Below are 16,114 nucleotides of genomic sequence, written 5' to 3'. Positions count from 1 at the left end.
TCAGAAATGCGCATGGGCAGCAAGCAATTTGTCAGCAATATCAGAACAATTCACATTTTCTTTATGTGCTGGTTTCTAAAGCAGCCGTCACACGCAAAGTAAACGGCCAAGAGAATTTAGTAGGAAATCAGACCGAATGGATGCTACACTAACAAAATGGCAAATTCCAAAAATTTTTCAACCAAAATAAAAGTATGAAATCCTACTAAATTCTGAGGTTAACAGGGTTAGCAAAGGTTAGAGTTCAAATGTGAGAATTAGTTTCTTATTAGGCAAAATGGTCGTTTTCGTCTTTTGTACAAAACAGTATTATAGTGAGTGAAATATAACGTATAATATGATTATATTGTTGTAATAATATGACTTTTATGACTATAACATATTATTATTCTGACTGTGCATATACACTTTTTTTTTTCTCATACGCTTAATTTTTCCCTCCTAAATAGTACAACAGTGATGAGAGGACAATTTCCCGTCACTGGCACAAAGGCCTCGTGTCGTTATAATGACTTGCTGGAAGGGTGCCTTTGAACAACAACAACTACTACGACGGCAAAACAAGGCAATTAAGACCCTGCCAGCTTGCATCATGTCCTCACCCGCTGTCTGCTAGCATCAAAATAAAAGGCAAGCAGCTGTTGCCAGGCCAACAATCTCCACTGATGGCAATTACCCTCCTACCATACAAATAAGGAAGAATCTAAGCGCTACATGCACACTTGGTTAGGCCAATTAAGTGTTCGCTGATGTCGGCAACGACTTGTGGAGAAGAACCCGAGTTGCTGTCAAGGAAAATTGGCCTTCTGATGGATGGGACGCAGCTTGTTAACTGATCTGAATAGTTTAACGATTGTGCTTTTCCTTTTATGATGAATCCAAAGAGAAAGAACAGGTCTTAACCGAATATAGTTGTGCATTGATTTAGTGTAGGACTTTAATTCCTTCTTTGACCAGATCTTTCTCCACTGAAATGAATGGACTTGCCAAGGAATACACTATAGCACTTAACAGTGTTTTTTTTTTCATTCATATGGTAAAAAGATCAAACCATCAATCCATTTTTTTAACCGCTTGCTCCTCACAAGGGTTGCGGGGGGTGCTGGAGCCTATCCCAGCCAGCTTCAGGAAGTAGGCAGTGTACACCCTGAACTGGTTGCCAGCCAATCGCAGTGGTAATAACATAATATAAAAAATAATGAATGTGAATTGATGTAAAGCAGTCAACACTTTGTGGATCAGTGCCAGTGACTTTGTGTGCTTTCTGGTGTGTGAACCTTGGCCACCCGGGGTCAGTAAAAAAAAGAAAAGAAAAAAAAAAGACATATATTAGACAAAAAAAAAAAAAAAGTTACAGTAATATTAGTCATTCTACCACAAGAATAAAGAATACATCACTGTGACTTGTCACGCCGCCACCGGTGTGACGGCCATGCTTTTATTTTGGTATCCATGTTTCCTGTCTTATCCTGAAAATCTAACTCTCCTCTCACCCCAGGTCACTTGCCCTTCCTGCCGCTCACTCATTACCGGTCCCCGCCCATGATTATCACCACCTGCCACCAATCAACCCACACAATAAAAGCCACCTGCATTCTCCCCTCCGTTGCCGAAGTGTCACCGTCAGTGCATGGAAGCGTCCACAGTCCTCATGTCCTTGTTCCTGTTGCCTAGCGTTGTTGCCTTGTTTTTGTGCCTTTTCCTCCCTTTTGGAGCGCCTTTCGTTACCCCTTTTGCCTTGTGCCCTTTTTCCTCCCTAGCGGAGCGCTTTCTGTTGTCCCCAGTACCCTTTGCCTGTTTTTTCCTCCCTAGTGGAGCGCCTTTTGTTCTCCATTTTTTCCCCTCCCTGTTCTCCTCTCAGTTTGAGAGGAGACCACTGTTGGCCGGAAATAAACCTGCTGCCTTGGTGGCCTACCTTACGCCTGCGTCTGAGTCCTACCTGACCCCGCCTTGTCAGTACACTTCGGCCAGCATGGACCCAGCAGGCAGGATCGAGGCCGCACTGCAGAGCCAGGAGGCCCGGCTCAACACCCAGGACCAGATCCAACAGACCATGCTGTCCCGGATGGAGGAATTGACCAGCCAGGTCCACGAGCTGGTAAGCCTTTCACGGCGTCGAGCGCCAGCTTCCACCGGACAAATTCCTCCCCCTGAGTTCTCTGTACCGACCACGCCTTTCACCGGGGTAGGATTGAGACTGGCCTCCCCGGAACGATACTCCGGTGAACCCGGACGCTGTCAGACTTTTCTCACAGAATGCGACATACATTTTGAACAGTTACCACAGGCATTTCCCACAGCCCGATCCCGAGTGGCCTTCATGGTATCTCACCTGACGGGTCGGGCCAAAACCTGGGCGACCGCGGAATGGGCCAGGGGTTCCTCGGTCTGCCAAAGCGTACAGGACTTTCAAATCGCTTTGCGCCGAGTTTTTGATCCAGAAAACCATGACCGAGAGAAGGCACGAGCACTGAGTCGACTGCAGCAAGGCAAGGAATCTGTCAGCGACTATGCAATTCGTTTTCGAACGTTGGCAACGGACAGTGGCTGGAATGCCATCGCACTCCACGACCATTTTTTGAAAGGACTCTCACCAGCTATTCAAGAGCTTCTGGTTCCCGTCGATCTCCCCGCGGACTTGGACGCCTTGATTTCCCTCGCTATCCGGACCGATCATCGTCGCCAGGAGCTGGCCAAGATCGGCGGACCGCGAAGGAGGGAGGAACCCACCCCCTGGACGCGGACACCGGAGGCCGGAAGGCCGCGATTCATCGCTCCTTCCCGACCGGAACCGGGAGAGGTGGACCTCGCTAGCGACGAACCCATGCAACTGGGAAGGGCTCGGCTTTCGCCGGAGGAGAGGCAGCGCCGACGCCGAGAGGGCCGCTGCTACTATTGTGGAGGTCTTGGACACTTGGTGGAATCCTGCTCCACAAAGGGCCACTCCCCGGTGAGTCCTCCGGCACCCCGACCCGCCAAGAGTCACAGACTTACGCAAATCCAGATAACCCACCACAATGTCTCCCTAGATCTGCCAGCCCTCATCGACTCCGGATCAGACGAAAGTCTCATGGACTGGGAGCTCGTAAAGCATATACGAGCCGCCACCGAACCCCTTTCTTTGACCATCCAGGCTCGAGCGCTGAATGGCAAGGAGCTCTTCCAAATCACCCACATCACTGAACCTCTGGAAGTCCGAATCGGACCTCACTTCGAGACTCTCCGTTTCCATGTTTTCCACGCCGCTTCCCCCACTTTGGTTCTGGGACACCCTTGGCTGTGTCTACATGGCCCCAGAATCGACTGGAACACTGGAGTTGTGCTGGAGTGGGGAAAAGACTGCAGCTCCCACAGGTTGGAACAACCCGCACCCCGAAACTCCACAGCCCAGGTTCACCAGGTGACTCTCGTTCCACCAGCTCAAGAAGAGTACCCGAACTTGCACACTGTTCCCTCCTGCTACCACCCTCTGCGGGAGGTCTTCAGCAAGACCAAAGCCATGACTCTCCCTCCACACCGCCCATATGATTGCCCGATCGATCTGATTCCCGGCTCAACCATTCCCAAGGGGAGACTGTACTCGGTCTCTGGACCCGAACGCCAAGCCATGAACAGTTACATTGACGAATCCTTGAAAGCCGGCCTCATCCGACCGTCTTCCTCGCCTGCAGGAGCAGGCTTCTTCTTTGTGAGCAAGAAGGATGGATCCCTACGCCCATGCATTGACTACAGCCCCTTGAATGACATCACGGTCAAGAACCGGTACCCATTGCCATTGATGTCCTCTGTGTTTGACCAGTTGCAACAAGCTAGAATCTTCACAAAGCTCGATCTCCGCAACGCCTATCACCTCATCCGGATCCGCGAGGGAGATGAGTGGAAGACTGGTTTTAACACGCCCCGGGGACATTACGAGTACCACGTCATGCCTTTCGGACTCACCAATGCCCCAGCAGTTTTTCAGGCCATGATTAATGAGGTACTAAAGGACTTTATTGATCACTTCGTATACGTTTACTTGGACGACATACTAATATACTCTCCTGACCTAACGAGCCATCGAGACCATGTAAGCCGAGTTCTGCAGCGCCTCCTGGATCATCAATTGTACGTGAAAGCGGAAAAAAGCCTGTTTCACGTCAACACTATCTCCTTCCTGGGATTCGTCGTGTCACCGGGAAAAGTAGAGATGGAGGCAGACAAGGTCAGTGCCGTGCGAGATTGGCCCACGCCGGATTCACGGAAAAAAGTCCAGCAATTCCTCGGATTCGCCAATTTTTACCGTCGATTCATTAGAAACTTCAGCACCATTGCCGCTCCCCTACACGCCTTGACCTCCCCACAAGTTCGTTTCTTTTGGACCCCGGAAGCCGAAAAGGCATTCAAAGACTTGAAACTTCGCTTCACCAACGCCCCAATCCTCAAGGTTCCTGACCCCAAACGCCAGTTCGTGGTCGAGGTGGACGCCTCGAGCATAGGGATTGGGGCAGTATTGTCCCAGCGCTGCCAGGAGGACGGAAAAACACATCCCTGCGCATTCCTCTCACGGAAACTATCCAAGGCAGAACGCAATTACTCGGTAGGAGATCGGGAGCTTCTCGCGGTAAAAGTGGCTCTTGAAGAGTGGAGACACTGGTTGGAGGGCGCCGAACTTCCTTTCGTGATCTGGACCGACCACCGAAACCTAGAATACTTACGTCAAGCTAAAAGACTCAACCCTCGACAGGCCAGATGGTCTTTGTTTTTTAACCGCTTCGTATTCTCTCTTACGTACAGACCAGGCAGCAAAAACGTCAAGGCTGACGCCTTGTCAAGAGTTCACGAGTCCGAGCCATTGGAAGCCGAGCCTGAGACCATTCTGCCCCGGGACTGCATAGTCGGGGCCATGAGATGGCAAATCGAGGACGATGTCAAAGAGGCGCTGCGTAACATCACTCCCCCCACGTCATGTCCACCACGTCGACTCTTCGTGCCGGAAGAGCTAAGGTCCCAGGTAATACACTGGGCTCACACATCACGGCTATTTTGTCATCCTGGTGTCCGCAGGACCATGTATGCTGTTGCCCGGAGATTCTGGTGGCCGGCAATGGAGACCACGATAAAGGAATACGTCACTGCCTGTCCGACTTGTGCCCGCAATAAGACTTCAAATCAGTCTCGGATGGGCCTTCTCCAACCGTTACCGATCCCATCCAGACCATGGGCAGAAATATCATTGGACTTTGTGACTGGACTGCCCCCATCCCATGGTAAAACCACAATCCTCACAGTTGTTGACAGATTCTCCAAAATGGTTCGCTTCATTCCACTATCCAAGCTCCCATCCGCCAAAACTACCGCAGACATCATGATCCACCACATATTCCGGTTTTATGGATTTCCGCTACACATCGTCTCCGACCGTGGACCACAGTTCATCTCCCGTTTCTGGACGCAATTCTGCAAAGCCCTAGGAGCCAAGGCCAACCTGACGTCAGGTTACCACCCGGAGGCCAATGGACAGGCGGAAAGATTAAACCAGCAACTCGAAACGGGCCTCCGATGCCTCGTCTCCCAGAACCCGACTACCTGGAGCACTTACCTGGTTTGGGTTGAGCTCGCACATAACTCTTTACCCACTTCTGCCACAGGTCTCACCCCGTTCAAGTGTGTCCATGGCTACGATCCCCCATTCTTCGCCGAACTGGAAGAGGAGGTAACGGTCCCCTCGGTCAAAGCCATGATCCGTCGGTGCCACAAAGTCTGGTCGGCGGCCCGGACGGCGCTTCAACGCCAGGGAGACCGGGTGAAGAGGGCCGCCGACCGGAAAAGGAGACCGGCACCTGAATACCGCCCAGGCCAGCGAGTTTGGCTATCAGCAAAACACCTCAGACTCAAGGTACCATGTCCGAAGCTGGCCCCGCGATTTGTGGGGCCGTTCCCAGTAACCAAGTCCATAGGGCCTGCCGCCGTTCGACTCCGTCTGCCACGATCCCTCAGAGTCCATCCTACATTCCACGTCAGCCAAGTCAAGCCTGTCCACGAAAGCCCACTGGTGCCCTCCGAACCCAACCCGCCCCCCCCAGAGATGATTGAAGGCGGCCCCGTTTACAAGGTCAGAAAACTTTTAGATGTTCGTAATCGGGGCCGCGGGAGGCAATACCTTGTCGACTGGGAGGGGTACGGCCCGGAGGAAAGACAATGGGTCCCCTCCCGGTTCATCGTTGATCCCTCCCTCATTGACGACTTTTACGCTGAGCACCCTGACATTCCTGGGCCGTCAAGAGCCGGCCGTTGAGGGGGGGGGGGTACTGTCACGCCGCCACCGGTGTGACGGCCATGCTTTTATTTTGGTATCCATGTTTCCTGTCTTATCCTGAAAATCTAACTCTCCTCTCACCCCAGGTCACTTGCCCTTCCTGCCGCTCACTCATTACCGGTCCCCGCCCATGATTATCACCACCTGCCACCAATCAACCCACACAATAAAAGCCACCTGCATTCTCCCCTCCGTTGCCGAAGTGTCACCGTCAGTGCATGGAAGCGTCCACAGTCCTCATGTCCTTGTTCCTGTTGCCTAGTGTTGTTGCCTTGTTTTTGTGCCTTTTCCTCCCTTTTGGAGCGCCTTTCGTTACCCCTTTTGCCTTGTGCCCTTTTTCCTCCCTAGCGGAGCGCTTTCTGTTGTCCCCAGTACCCTTTGCCTGTTTTTTCCTCCCTAGTGGAGCGCCTTTTGTTCTCCATTTTTTCCCCTCCCTGTTCTCCTCTCAGTTTGAGAGGAGACCACTGTTGGCCGGAAATAAACCTGCTGCCTTGGTGGCCTACCTTACGCCTGCGTCTGAGTCCTACCTGACCCCGCCTTGTCATGACTATTGTTATATAGACTGTCTACATATGTTGCTGCGCCTTTTGTGTTCAAATAGCAGTTACTTAAAGGGTTTTAACTACCACAAAACGTTAGCATTAAGCTAGCAGACCTTCATAAGATTTGATTAAATTAATTAAAAAATAAGTGCTATTCTCATTGTTTTATGTTCAACTGGAAATGGCAATAAATCGCTTGAAATGAAGCACACTGAGAAGAATTGTTCACTATCTGCTGACTTTTAAAGTAACACTGATTGTCAGACCCACCAACGTGGGGCGAAATTCGGCACTAGTAACAGATATTTTTTTGCTTTCATCTCAGGACAAAATTATTGTCTGCGTAATGGTTCGATTTGCAAAACGTGAGTGTGAGTCGAGGTATCACTTGACAATGATAATACATGGCTACTAAACAGTATAGGGGTCATTGTGTTATACTGTGATGGACAACTTCAATCAGGACTTAAACACACATCAACCTGTATGTATAACACATGCATGCATATCAGCCTTATACTGTACTACACTGTGCTCTATACATTAATGACACTGCCATCATGTGGACAGATTGAGCATGCACACCGGGATGTGTTCATTTACGAGAGGACTTGAGTTAGTACAATGACAAATATGTTTTTGTTGTTGTTGTTGTTTTTGGACAAGAAGTAAAAAAAAAAATTAAAATATTAAAAAGAGGATACACAGCTCCAGCATAACGCACTTCTACTAAATGATATTTTCACAAAATAAAACCCTGATTTTCATTTTCTCTTGATGTACAGATATTAATTTGTTTTTTATTTAAAACACTCAAAAGCTCAGTAGTTTTAAAAAAAAAAAAATATAGATATATGTATATTTTAACAATATAATAAATAATACTAGAAAAAAACCCTACCAAAATATGTATTAGTAGATTTTGTTTAGTATTATGCGTTATATTTGTGATGGGAAATAAACATATTAAGCACCATCAATATCAAACACTGATCTGTGGTTGCCTTGGAAATGACAGAAAAGAATTAGACAATAACAATAAATATATTAAATACAAATTTAAACTTAATAAAAAAAGAAAAAGTCACAATAACTACAAATAATGTATTTTTTCTTAACCATTATATTGCTGGTATTGATGAATCTAGCACAAGGATGGGCAATTAATTTTGGGGCCATATGAGAAACTAGATTGGTTGCCGAGGGCCAGCCAAGCCAACCGAAACCTCAACATTGTCTACATTATTTTTAATGTGTTTTGAAAAGTCATATTGTCTTGCTTAGATAAATTCCTACATGTGCAGATATGTTATGTATTGTAATTAGGAAATACAAATTAGAAGTCGACATTAAAATGACATCTTTTATACTTACACAAACAATTTTGTGCACCAACTGCCAACTCATGTTAAGCCGTTCCAAGTCAGGACTCACAAATTGATAGATAAGTGAAAAGTATAACTATCCGTTATAACTAGTTAATAGACCATGAGTAAACTGTTAATTAATGAGTTGTTAATGACTTATAACTGTTTGTTAAGGTTTTATAATGATGTCTATAAATAGTAAAAATGTCATTAATAAACTGTTATTGAGCTCTAAATGACTTGTTAACTGTATATTAATCATTCACAAATATATTTTACAAATTAGTAATACATTGTTAACAAGCTGTTAGTAAATTACTTACTAATGACTTGTTAAGTATTACTTAACAGTTTGTATAGGTTATTGAGACCTTATTCTAATAATTTTCCACTATTCCTCATTTATTACGTGTTAGTAAATGTGGAGTAGTTGCATTTTCGTCCGAAAGATTTTTGTAAAAAAAAAAAAATAAATAAAATAAAATAAAATAAATAAATAAATAAATAATTTGGTAAGAAAAAACTTTTTTGTTAAATTTTTTTTTTCTTGTAAGAAAAACTTTTTTTTTTTTTTTTTAACTATTTATAGACATCATTATAAAACCTTAACAAACAGTTAACCATTTAATAAGTCATTAACAACTCATTAATTAACAGTTTACTAATGGTCTATTAACTAGTTATAACAGATAGTTATTATAAAGTGTTACCAGTATATTTTCAGTGATATGGGAAAAAGGAGTCGAGGGGTCAGAAAAGTTGCTAAATTCAGTGAAGAAGTTGCTAAATTGGCATTGTCATAGTTCTTACTCGCTACCTCGCTTGTACTACTACTACTACTACTACTACTAATATTACTACTACTACTCCACACATGCACATTACAAGCACAACTTTGGAATTACATGTTTTTTACATTTGACTTTGCCTTCATGATCACCGTGAGGGCCGGTGAGAGACCGTGGGTCTGATCTAACAAATAGAGGCACTGCTTCAAATTTCAGATATGACTAATATGACCTTTGATGATGCAGATTTGTGTGTGTGTGTATTGATTGCTTTGTCACTTGCGGTGTGTGCCCTCCGGCACGGTGTGTCATTCATGCTCACAGAGACCAGAGAGCTCCTGAAAGGAGTTGAGCGACAGCCAAGCACATATAAAGTAGAGTAGAGTCAAGTGTGTCGGCGAGGTGGACCGTTTGTGAATCATAATATTCACTTGTGGACGCACAAACACAAACAATCCAGAGTAATACGTCGGGAGTGTGAGAAATAGAGAAACACAAGCGGAGCAGGCAGAGCGGCTACCTTGAGATAGTGGATATTTAACTGGCAGGCCTACGGGGGGGAAGAGAAGAAACTCACTGGTTAGTTACCGACGTTCAGGGCTCTTTTCTTGGACATGTTGAATTACAGTATCGCGAGCCAAGCTCTGATATGAATGATCGTATTGACAGAGAGTCAAAGGCACGGCTGGAATTGAATGCTGTCACATTTGACTGCGTCTCGGCATCTCGCGCTAGTTTCCACGGCAACCGTGCTGCGTCATGTAAAGGTGCGAGCCTTTGAAGAGAGGCAAAAGGCAGGCCGGCTTATGAAACGGAAAATGAAATAAACAATAAGAGGCTGTGTGTGGAGACGGGCTAATATTTCCACTTGGTATTAATGCGCCGCTAGGCAAACATGAAGATGAATTCAATAACAGTGCCTACACACTTCCCCACCTCTATTACTGCGGAATGATATATTGTAGCTTCGCAAAGTTTTCAGTCTGACTTGATCCAGATTAAACATTCTGTCTTTACAAGCATAATATTGTTGATTGGTAAAGAGATATTCATTTGCCTTTTTGGTTTACAGTAAAACCATCTCCATCGCCGGTTCCCGGTCCGCAGTCCCACTATTTCACAGATTTATTTATTTATTTTTTTGTACAAGCCATAACTACTTTTTTTTCCTGCATTATGCTTATTTTGGGTGTAATTACTCTGTCTGTCACTAGATGGCAGCACACTATTTTGTTTGATACTGTAAATGTGAAGCTTGAAAACCAGAAGTGGGCCTATTTCAAGACCTGCCTCGGTTTTGTTGAAAATGACTGAATGTTAAATCCTGGTAAAGGCTGCATTTTGCATCCTCTTAAAGCAACAGCCCCCCCAGTTCATTTTATGATGAACGTCTTCAGCCTTCATTGATGATTGTGATATGATATGATCAATTTCTTAGTTTAGGAAAAAAACTAGATTTGTTTACTATAAACACACTGAAGGATCTGGCAATATTCTTGTTATCCATTGCGCTTGTGCTCAGTATGTGTTTAATTAAATGGGTTTGTAATTTTTTCCAAGTGTGTTTAAATTAGTGTTGTTCCGATACCGATACTGGTATCGGCAGAGGTGCCGATACTGCATTAAAACAGTGGTATCGGTATCGGTGACTACTCACAAGTAACATGCCGATACCATTAATTCCAACGCTAATATAGCATTTTGGATGCATCATCTTGTGTCTTGCTCATGCACGACATTCACTGGTATGTGACATGTCCACTGTATGCCGATCTAAGAGATCCTATTGGCCCTTGAATGCTCTAAACCAATGGCAGGACAGCTTTTTCATGTTGAGGAAAAAAACCCTTAAGTATCGGTATCGGCCGATACTGCAAAGCTGGGTATCGGTATCGGTATCGGGAGCCAAAAAACGGTATCGGAACAACACTAGTTTAAATACCTAAAAAATGCGCCATATATATGATTTAAAAACATATCTAGAATTTATTTAAATAGGACATTTCTATGCAGCAGATTTTTAAGTTATTGCGGGGGTGTTCTTGAATGTAACCCTCACATTGGAGGAGTGTTTACTTTACAACTGCACTGCCTTGTTGAGAATACTTTGGTTTCATAAACTCTATGTTGATGAAGCTGTTTTTATGAGCTTGTGGAGGTGTATTTAAGTATTAAGTATGTGCACATGACTAGAGTTCAGTAAATTAGAATGTCATAGAAATGTTCAGTTATTTAATTGTTCAATTACAAAACAGTGAAACTGAAATATACAAACACTCAAAATGATACTTTTGAGAATACTAATGTCAGAATGTTCTAATATCTGATGAATTTTAATTGTGATTTTTTTGTTCACGATAAACTATAATCCTCAGATGTATACAAAAATAAATACATTCAATATTTCACTGTGCATGTTGTGAGTTTGGATTATGCATGACTTTGACTTTTAGAACTACAGAAATAATTGGCATTTTTGTAAGGAATTGCGATGTATGTGAATATGCAAATAAACCCTTCCCACGGCTTTCCTCACCTCAAACTTTTGTCGGAGCTCCAAATCAACGTCATCCACCTCCGGGATGGGTACGTTGTAGTACTCGCCCTCCTCTTGGTTCAGCAACTTATACCTTAGACAGACAGACACACATTTATGGATTTTTTATTTTTTTTGAACTTTCATAAAAGGAGAACAGTTATTATACTTCAATGATAAAAACATTCAACCTCCAAAAGTGGTGCGAAAAAACGAACAAATCTTGTAAGTTCAAACCATCGCAGGTACCAAATGTCATTTGTGTTGTGATTAATAGTCTTATTTACAGTATCATGTAAGGTTTAACATTGGACTTGAATGACAATTAAATGTAAGTATTGCGCTGAAACGCGACAACTGACCATCCACACGTGTGAGCTTTCATCAGCTCGGACACTCCAAACGACATGGAGCCCATGAAGTCATTCCTCGTGGTCCGGTCCCAGTCCCACACCTCGATGGACAGACGGCGGTCCTTGTCGGATACTTTCAGCTTACTGAGCACACACGAAGAGGAGAACAGCAGGGATCAGACGATGGCTTTATAATGTGAGCTCGAAGAACAAGATCTCAATGATGAGACGAGGACGCAAAGGCAAAAGTCATAACAAAACAAAACAAAACAAACAAACAAACAAACGTCAGTATTGTGCATGGGCAAATGACTCACAAGGTGAAGGATTCGTTCCAACACGGGTTCAGGGATGAACGTATGGTCCTGGTCTTCTGTTTGGTCTCGTTCTTTGGGTCGGGGATGAGTTTGAGTTTTACGTAAGGGTCCGATAAACCATTAGGATCCATTGGGATCAGGTTCCTGGCTTCGCCCACTACAGGAAGGAGGGAAGAGGAGATGAAAACGATGTGAACAGATGGTTGTTTCTTCTTTCAAAAAGTGGATGGCAGTGCTTCAGTGTTTTTTTTCCAAGTTACCTTGTGAGACACAAAATCCATTTTTGGATCAACACCAGCTCAACTAATGAGATCCAATATAAGGGATGGATCGAAGAGACAAAGATAATAATGTTCAGCGACTCACTCTGAGTTCATGCAAAAGTAGTAGTAGAAGCTGTAGGAGTAATAATAGTAGAAGAAGGAACACTACACTGTAAGTAGTGATAACAGCAGCAGCAGCAGCAGTAGTAGTAATAGTTAATGTGAAGTTTTATGTGAATGTGCTTTAATGTCAATGATTTGTTTTCTCTGCTTTGCTTCTGAATGTTGTTCACTGTAGTGTTTGTTGATGTTTGCAGGTGTGGCTTTGCTTTTGTAAAGCACATTGAGCTGCCTTGTGTATGAAATGTCTTATAGAAATAAAACTGCCTTGCCTAGTAGTAGGAGGAGCTATGGTGGCAGTAGTACTAATTCATTGTCGTAGAAGTAGTGAGTACCAATAGTAGTAGTATAATTAGAAGTAGAGGTAGAAGTAATAGTAGTAGTAGTAGTAGTATAGTAGGAATAGCCCAAGTAGTAACAGCAAAGTAGGAGTAGTAGAAGAGGTAGAAGTAGATGCAGTAGTAATGGTAGATGAAGCAGTAAGTAGTAGTAGTTGTATGAAAAGTAGAATTAGTCAGTATATCCATATTAGAACAATAAGAAGTACTACTAGTAGTGAGAGTAAAAGTAGAAGTAGTTGTAACAGTAGTAGTAGTCAAAGTAGAAAATGTAGGAATAGTACTCATAATAAAAATAGCAATCACAAACAAAGTAACAGTAAAAACAGTATTGGTAGAAACCGTGGTTGTATGTAGATGTAGTTGTAGGAGTAGAAGAAGTTATAGTATTAAGTAGTAAGTATTTGGATAGTAGGAGTAGTTGCCAAAATATTAGTAATACTAGCATAAGTTATTACAGCAGTCAAAGTAGTGGTAATAGAAAGTACTACTTCAATAACAATATGATAAAAAAAAAAAAAAAGGGGGGGGGGTGCACCGTTGACAATTTATCGGCCGATCCCCGATCTTAAAAAGTCTGACCTGCCAATCCAAATGTTTGCCGATCCCAATTAAAAAAAAACCCCTCAAAATAATAATAAACCAAGTAGCAACATCTTCAAGTGTTTCAATCTTGTTTTATCGGAAAACATTGACCAATATTTGTGAAATAACGCAAACAGGTCAGTTTGTTTTAACTGCACATGAAGTAGTTCTCTCAAATAAAAAAAGAAAATCCTATTAGTCGTCTCAGCGACTGACTTTTTCAGACCTTTGACGAAGGATGAGTGGAAAAGATCGGTTTATTTTTTTATGGGATCGGTCGATCACCGATCCTCCAAAATTAAGGAAATCAGAGCCGACAAATTAGCCGACCAATCAATCGGTGCACTCTAATCAAAACATATTGGTGGTATTGCACACAAAATTCAATACAAATGTGAGCTAAAAAAAAATAAAAAATGAAACTTTGAAGTTAAATGAAACTGAACTGCACTTTGTCAGTGATTGTTTTCCATTTACCACTAGAGGGAGCCACCATACTACACTGATGGATATCAGGGGCCACCAACATTGGGCCCTCTGGACCAGATAGCACCCAAAGAACAAATGAGTACCCCACTTGCCTGTTCTAAAAATAGCTCAGCAGTGATGAGCCACATTGATTTCCTAAGAATTTTGCAGACATGATCATTTGAGAAGAGAGATTTATAGAAATAGTGTGGCATATTGATAAGCATGTTTCCTAATTACTGTGACAAATCATTCACATTATGTTGTCGCAAAAAAATATCAAAAATAAAACTTATTAAGTCTTGTGTCTGTCTCACACTCTTTTGAATACAAGTTAAAGCGACAAGAAATCAGTTGACGTCACCAATACCACTCGGCCGTTTTTTGATCAGGAGACACCCGGAGGCAAAAGTGTGACATTTGCCTCTGCGATAACTAACAAATGGGAGAGGGAAGAGGGCTGTTACATAGCAACAGCAATGGGATGGGAAAGGAGTGTGTGTGGTGGGGGGCTTGGGGTGGCGGTGCGAGAGCTTGCCACCTTCACCATGGCGACAATATCTACAGTAAATGGCCAGACAGGCTCCACTCTTTCGAGATAAGACAAAAGCATCAACAAATGGACTTTCATTATTGGAAGTTGTTACAAAATCAACACAACGGCGTTTCCATAGTTATATTTTCCTCTGTTTTCAGCAGCTGAGCTTTAAAATCTATAGGTGCACCTTTAAAAATCAAGCAAAAAACAAAAACACAAAAAACAAATGAAAACAAACAAATGAACTAATATTCAAAAAACAAAACAAAACAAAACAGAAAAAGTCTCCATCTATGATTGGTCTGCTTCCAATGCAATGTTACTTTCCACCAACAGAGGGCAGTGTAGTCACTGTGAATGAAAAAAATGTCAACGTCACAAATGTTTACATTCCCCCCCATGCATGTGACTTCACCCTATTGTCGACTTCTATTCCTAATCGATATTGATTCGCACAGTCCCTCCATTGCATCACTCCGATGACATAAATCACTCACGTGCCAATGAGGGAACTAATGTCATGAGACGCACACGTAAACCGACTGCGAGGAGGACATGAAAAAGCTCAGCAGCCCACGTTGTTATCTCAACCCTCCTCCCCTTGTGCTTTGCAGGCATCACTTACTTCCATGGCAACACCAATGCAACTTTCCGCATTGCAAATCAAGCAAACAAATGAGAATGACAAGTGAAGAAAATGCAGCAAAAACAAACTTGTTCATATATAATGACATTTATTCGCCATCCTTGATGTTCATCTTAAGAATACTATATACTATAGAATATACTAGTATATTTTTGTCCGCACTGGTAAGACGACTCAGCAACACTAGTCAAACAAGTGTATCTGACTAGTAAAAATAAATAAATACATACTCGTGCCACTAGTACGACCTTAAGATGGATATCAAGTTTATGGAATAAATGCTCAAGCAGACAACCAAAAATCTGTTTGAGCATTCATTTCATAGCCTTAATATTGAACTTATGGTCTATGTACTTGTTACTCTCTGGAAGGACGACTATATGACACTTGTGAGGCAAAACTGTGCCCTAGTTGCCAACAGCATGCTAGGACTACCAACAAGTGACACTAAAAAATTCTATTGGTTAGCATCTGGTGCAGTGCTTCCAAAAATATTTGCTTCTTCAAGCACAACTACCATGACCAACATTAAAATTGAGAAGCAAAATGTTTCCTCCCTATAACGCTGGTTACTCTACGCAATCTTTTTAGTGCAATTTTCGTGGATTTTTTTTTCTTTTCTTTTTTTTTTAACAGTTGTATTGATCATTTGCACGTGTCTTCACTTCCGCCATGGGAACGCCCCCTCCTGAAACTATGGACGGAAAAAGAACCACTTGACTGGATTGTAACAATTGAATCGTGTACAGCGTGAATTCGTTTCTCTAGTCGATTCAATTATAAAATGGTCATATCTTGCTGTGCGGTCGGTTGTAAAAACAGAGAAGGGAGTAAACCAAATGTTGCTTTTTTACCGAATACCTACTAATGAAGACAAAAGACGTCGATGGATAGCGGCAATCAACAGAAAGGACTGACAGCCTGACAAACTATTTACAGATTTGCAGCGAGCATT

General features: G+C 43.1%; 2 protein-coding genes across 4 annotated transcripts in view; one reads left to right on the top strand and one right to left on the bottom strand.

Annotated features, from left to right (window-relative positions):
- Window positions 1–16,114, bottom strand: part of prkcab (protein kinase C, alpha, b) — a 134,372-nt gene that overhangs the window by 14,579 nt on the left and 103,679 nt on the right. For 2 of the 3 annotated variants that reach the window (XM_077533217.1, XM_077533237.1), the window contains 4 exons: window positions 12,202–12,358; window positions 11,894–12,028; window positions 11,532–11,625; window positions 9,516–9,545 (listed from right to left, as the gene is read on the bottom strand). In XM_077533217.1, the coding sequence (XP_077389343.1) occupies window positions 9,516–9,545; window positions 11,532–11,625; window positions 11,894–12,028; window positions 12,202–12,358 (416 nt within the window). The remainder of the gene's footprint in view (window positions 1–9,515; window positions 9,546–11,531; window positions 11,626–11,893; window positions 12,029–12,201; window positions 12,359–16,114) is intronic. The other variant, XM_077533228.1, reaches the window with a different exon arrangement.
- Window positions 1,417–3,272, top strand: LOC144026555 (uncharacterized). Its single transcript, XM_077533272.1, has 2 exons — window positions 1,417–2,950; window positions 3,030–3,272. The coding sequence occupies exons 1-2, from the start codon at window positions 1,631–1,633 to the stop codon at window positions 3,087–3,089; spliced, it is 1,380 nt and encodes a 459-aa protein (XP_077389398.1). The 5' UTR covers window positions 1,417–1,630; the 3' UTR covers window positions 3,090–3,272.

Source organism: Festucalex cinctus, chromosome 1 (assembly GCF_051991245.1).
Source record: "Festucalex cinctus isolate MCC-2025b chromosome 1, RoL_Fcin_1.0, whole genome shotgun sequence".
Taxonomy (NCBI): Eukaryota; Metazoa; Chordata; class Actinopteri; order Syngnathiformes; family Syngnathidae; genus Festucalex; species Festucalex cinctus.
The sequence above is the reverse complement of the archived record's forward strand: the minus strand, read 5'-3'. Positions and strand labels throughout refer to the sequence as shown.

Excerpts from the sequence above, each read along its gene's own strand:
- LOC144026555 (XM_077533272.1), top strand. The coding sequence starts at position 1,631 with ATGGAAGCGTCCACAGTCCTCATGTCCTTGTTCCTGTTGCCTAGCGTT. Across the intron at positions 2,951-3,029 it reads CCACAAAGGGCCACTCCCCG|ATCTGCCAGCCCTCATCGAC; the intron begins GTGAGTCCTCCG and ends ATGTCTCCCTAG.